This window comes from Rattus rattus, chromosome 13, assembly GCF_011064425.1.
Source record: "Rattus rattus isolate New Zealand chromosome 13, Rrattus_CSIRO_v1, whole genome shotgun sequence".
In the NCBI taxonomy this organism is placed as follows: domain Eukaryota; kingdom Metazoa; phylum Chordata; class Mammalia; order Rodentia; family Muridae; genus Rattus; species Rattus rattus.
In genome coordinates this window covers 65248855-65254263 of record NC_046166.1, presented here as the reverse complement: position 1 = coordinate 65254263, position 5409 = coordinate 65248855, and the positions used below count along the sequence as shown (strand labels likewise).

At 51.3% G+C, this 5409-nt stretch overlaps 1 protein-coding gene across 1 annotated transcript in view; it reads right to left on the bottom strand.

Annotated features, from left to right (window-relative positions):
* Positions 1-510: 510 nt before the first annotated feature.
* The window catches only part of Xkr5 (XK related 5), a 17826-nt gene continuing 12927 nt past the window's right edge, over positions 511-5409 (bottom strand). Inside the window, exons 6-7 of the mRNA XM_032919341.1 lie at positions 4606-4717; positions 511-1690 (exon numbers count right to left, since the gene is read on the bottom strand). Of these exons, the coding sequence (XP_032775232.1) occupies positions 582-1690; positions 4606-4717 (1221 nt within the window). The 3' untranslated portion in view covers positions 511-581. The remainder of the gene's footprint in view (positions 1691-4605; positions 4718-5409) is intronic.

Sequence of the window (5409 nt, the reverse complement as noted above, 5' to 3'; positions counted from 1 at the left end):
TCTCCCCGGGACAGAAGTCACACGTGGCCATGAACTGCCAAATAGGTACAGGGAATTAATTGAACCTGGGTCCACTGGAAGAGCAGGCAGCTGCCTTAACTGCTGGGCCATCTCCTCTGTCTCCAAAATCATTAAAAAAATTAGTGATTAATAACCATCCAATGTGAGGAACGGTTGATTATAAAGGACCCAGGATGCAACTGGACTCGTGAGTTTTACCTTTGCATTTTTTTAGAAGCCACGAAGAGACGCGCTAGCGTTCAAGAAGCTCAGAGGGACCTGGAAGCCCCTTTGCCTCTCCCCACTGCCCGTGAGTTTTGCTGTGTATCAGTGCTACGTGTGATGTGTGACGTGTAGGAGGGGTTTTAGACATTATCCAATCCCATGCCTACGTGTAGGAGGGATTTTAGACATTATCCAATCCCATGCCTACGTGTAGGAGGGATTTTTAGACATTAACCAACCCCATGCCTTCATCTCTTAGGTATCAGAAGTAGAGGAACACGGGTGGTCCCGTGTGGGATTTCTCTTCCCATGATGCTGATATATTGACCTGTTGTCTTATTCCACCATGGCTAGGGTCAGATGAAAAAACTCACCTCCTGCTTCACCCTGTCCCTGCAGCTGTAGTCCCTTTGGATAGACTCCGACTTAGGGGTAGACGTGACACAGGGCTCTTCCGCAGCCCTCAGCCTCACCTTTGGCAATGAGCTCTGTGTACTCGGGTTCTTAGCAGGGTCCTCCCACTCCTCCCACTCTGAACTCTCTGGGGCTCTTCCAGGGAGCCCTGCATCGGGGCAGAAGTTTCTGCCTGGAATGGGACTAATGTTGGCCAAGGCAACAGGAAAGGGCTTAGTGACTGCCTGAGGCAGTGCAGGCTGCACAGGCCTGCTTTCTCCCAAAGTCCCCAAGTGGGATGTCCGCAGAGCTACTGGGCTGCCCTTTTGGTGGCATGTGGTCCTGTCCATGGTGGCACTGAAATACAGTGTTGTGCTCTCCTGTCCTTCCTTCCCCTTCAGGGGACCATCTGTATCCTTCCCCTGAGCTGCCAGGTCAGCCTTGGTCCCAGCCTTTGGACTGTCCTCCTGTGTAGCTGGTGGCTTCTGGGTTGTTGCATTGTCCTCGAGGTCACTGGCAAAGGAGATATAGCTCGAAGTTTCCAGTGACTCCATCTCTGCTTTCGGAGCTCCTACGTACTCAGGCCCTTTCTCCAAGGTCAAAGGGTCAGGAGGAGAGGATGGGAGGTCTTGCTGGGAAAACAGGGGTTTCCTCTGCAGATCACAGTGTTGACTCGACCCCAACCCGGGGGGACAGGAGCAGCCAGGGCTGTCACCTCCGAGGGCTGCGTTGATCTTAGATATACTTCCTGTCTTGAGAGCGAGTTTCAGCAACAGCCAGTGGTGGTGGCCAAAGAAAGAGTCTTCCCCAGATCTCTGCTCCTCCAGCCGTACCTCCGCAGTACTCTTCCCTGGGCTGGGGGCCTTATCTAGACTTGTTAGCTCATAGCTTTTCTCTTGGCACCAGCTTGAGCTGTCTGGCCTCTCCCCTGTGGGAACCATGGCTCTGGGAGGAGGCTCTGAGTCAGATTTGTTATTCTCTACGGGGCCACAGCATTTCCTCATGAAGCTCTGCTGGATGTCCGAGGACTTAGGGTGTAGTAGGCTATAATAAACAACCAATGATGCACACCCTGAAACAGAAAACAACAAAAATAACAGAAAGGAGAACATGAGGTTATGTCCGGGACACCCTACGTCCTGCTGCAAGTGACAGACCCAGTGGCTAGTGAATGGCACCATATAACCTTGAGCTAACAATAAGATTCTCAGACTTCAGAACTGACACTGTTAAGGGGTTAAGGGTTTTAAAGAGGCCTCAGCATCTCCCAGCTACGAACGTTCTGAAGCCATATACTGTGGCTTCTCTCCGTTTGAGTCTCTGCCTTCTTCCTGGAGGGCATCCTCTGCTGACCGCTCGCACCACGTGCAGATTGGTGCGCGCATGCGAGCACCGGAGGCCTGGTAGAGAGAGATCTCCCAGAATCCCACCACCCTCGGCGCAGCGTGGAAGGATGCCAAAGCCGGGGGAGGCAGGAGGTAAGAAAGCGGCCTCGAAAACAGGAGCCCGAAGCCGAGGTCAGTCAGGCTCCTCAGAAGCCGTGTCGGGGCATTTCCATGAACAACAACAACAACACTTCCTCTGTGCACAAACAGCGTAATCGCTTTGTTGTCAGTTTCGTTATGTCGGTCAGAAGTGTTGACTGCTACAGTAATCTCTTTAGCAGAGCATTCCAGTAAGCCACCCACGCTGTTTCCAGTTTCCTGTCCCACTGGAGAAAGTGCCTGCGCTAAGGGTGCTCATTATGCGGGTAGAAGATCTGAACCAAGTGTGGGGAGGGAGGAGGGGGGCTGAAGGCGCCAGGAGTTGGCAGCATGACGGACCCTAGGAAGAGCCCAGAGGGCAGTGTCCCCAGACCCTCAGTGTCTCTGGGGACAAGAGCAGGCCCAGGGCAGGGCACCGGTTTGTGGTAAAGTTGGAAGTGGGGACAAGGACCAGCAGTCCTCTCTGCATTGAACACAGCTCACATACTAGTTTTATGCTTTGGATTCTCACCGAGCCCAAGCAATATGCAGTCACCCATCTTTGGCAAACAAGTCCCGCCAAGGTCAGGAAAGAACAGCAAGCCAGCCGATGCTACCCTACGCTACCCTGGGCACCCAGCGCGCTAGTTAGGCAGAGGGATCTGCCCCAGCCAGAGGCACCGAGTGTGCTGATTTTCTGTAGGACCCTGCCCCCTGCTGGATTCTTGGCTGTAGCACAGGCTGGTGCGTAATAGGCACTAAATACACATTTGTCCAGTGAAAGAAGGAGCCCGGGTTTGGGCAGGAACTGTTTCAAGTCAATGTTCTAGAAACTATAAATCTTTTTAAAAAATATTACTTTATGCATATGTATGTTTTGCCTGCATGTGTACTGGTGTACGCCAGGTCTGCCCGGTGCTCTGAAGAGGCCATCAAATTCACAGGAATAACAGACCAGGGGCCATCAAATTCCCTGGATCAGGAACTACAGATCGGTGTAAGCCACCACTGGAAGGCCCAGGTCCTCTGGTAGAGTAGCCAGTGTTGACCACTGAGACATCTCTCCAGCTCCTATTATTTTTCTTAAAAAAAAAAAAATTGTTTTCTTGAGACAAAGCCTTGGTACATAGCCCAGGCTGGCCTCAAACTCGTGTCAATCCTCCTGTCTCAGCTAAGTGTTAGGATCACATGCCTGAACCGTCATATTTGGTGTTGGGCATGGAACCCAGGGGTTCTTGAATGCTAAACCCATGAGCTGTTTGTTTTTTTTTTTTTGGTTCTTTTTTTCGGAGCTGGGGACCGAACCCAGGGCCTTGCGCTTCCTAGGTAAGCGCTCTACCACTGAGCTAAATCCCCAGCCCCTGTTTGTTTTTTTTTAAGATAGGGTTTTTTTTTTTTTTTTTTTGTTTGTTTGTTCTTTCTTAGCACAGGCTTGCCACAGACTCACTATGTAGGTCATGATGGCTTGGAACTCACAACAATGCTCTTGCGGCAGGCTCCTAAGCACTGGGTTTATGGAAATGAGCCACCATGTCTGGCACTACCATGCTATGATGCGATTTTAAACATGTATTAAATATAATTTCCTATAATGCCCAGGCTTAAGGGCTGACTCACAGTTTGGTGGTTTCGGTTCTGTCTTTTGACATACTCCCTTCCCTACTGGGGATTCCCAGGTAGGGGCCAAAGGCGAGTCAGAGATGCGTCCAGCGCCACCTGCTGGTGGGCAGCGGAGCAGCATGACGCCGCCCGGCCCCTTCTGAGATGACAGGGCAGTTCTACTTCCTCCTCCTGTGCTTACTGACTGGGTCAGACTGCCTGTGAACGAAGTGGTTAAGTCTCTCAGCTGTGAAGACTGTCACATCATATCCCAAGGAATCCCCTCTCCACAGGAAAGGCGACTGGACATAGGCCACTTTGTAGGTGGCAGAGTGGCTTTTGCCTGGGCACCTTGCTGTTTGACCGGCCATTCACTTGCAAGCACGCTGCTTAGAAATTGGCATCTTACTACTCAATTTATGGGCAGCATTTTGGACAGACGTGGCTGCTCCTACCTTTCTTTGAAGCCCCCATCGGTCTAGTAAGGTAGACAAAGCTAAGCTCAGAGTCTCAGGCCACAGCATGGGTCCCATCCCCTGCCCTCTGCCCGCCCCTAAGCTGTTCCCTGACCTTCGGGTTAGCATTTCCTCCAGGCTCCGCCCAACAGTTACCTAGCAACAGCCAGTACGAGGCTCCCATATGAGAAAGACCAATCGTTCTTCTTATATGTTAGACTATCAGGGATTAGTGAGCTGAAGGTTCAGTGAAAAACCCTGCCTGACTCCGTGTTTGGAAAGTGGTTGAGGAAGACCTCTGATATCAACTGCAGGCCTCCACATACAAGGGCATCTATCTACACATCATACAGAGATACATACATGCATTTATACCATACATGCACACACGTGAAAATAAAAGGAATAAACATAAAATACAAATACAAGTTGGGGAGGAAGTGTGGCTAAGAAGACCCAGTAGGTCTTACCAATCAGAAATCCAGACAAGACCCCCACCACAGTCCACAGGCTGGTCCATGGTGCTCCCTGCAGAAAGTCAGTGGCCAGTAGTAAGAGTATGGAGTTCTCCAGCAGCATGACCTGTGGGGTCAAGAGAGAGTCACCATACCTGGGGGCATACAGCTCTATGTCCTGCTATCTGCACCTCTTCTCTCCTGTCCCTGGTACCTGCTGGGGTTCACAAACCAAAGAGTCTCCTCCAAGCAGGAGGAAGGCCCTGGTGGGAATGTTTCTACACAGGGCGGTTTGCTAGTGTCATTCCTGGAAGCGTCTACAGAGTCACAGACACAGAGGAGTACAGAGAGAATGACAGAGCTCTGGCACAAGTGTGTCTGTGCAGCCCACACTAAGATGGCTGACAGATACTGACACAGGTCTAACAGCTCAAGGCTACATCCCTTGATGGCGAGATGGCAGCCCCTTTGAACCTCCTGCCTGAGGAGTTGCAGATGCCAGGAGGAGTCGCTGCTCGTTCTGGGTGGGAACATGAGGAGAGAGAACTAAGGCCCTCACCGTTCTTACAGCAGATGGAGCAGAAAACTTGCAGGGATGAATTCATCTCCCACCCCACCCTCACCACTGCCCACCTCAAGGATTTGAGAACGACTCTTTGATATACTTTCAAGGAGGTCACTCGGCCAGCCTGTGAGCACCTTGTTCTGTAACTCAAGTGACCCCTGTCTCCTGCTATTCATAGAGATACCCGTCATTTGTTCCTGCTCTGGACCACTCCAGTTAACACAGTGATTGGGACATCCACTAACTACCCTCCC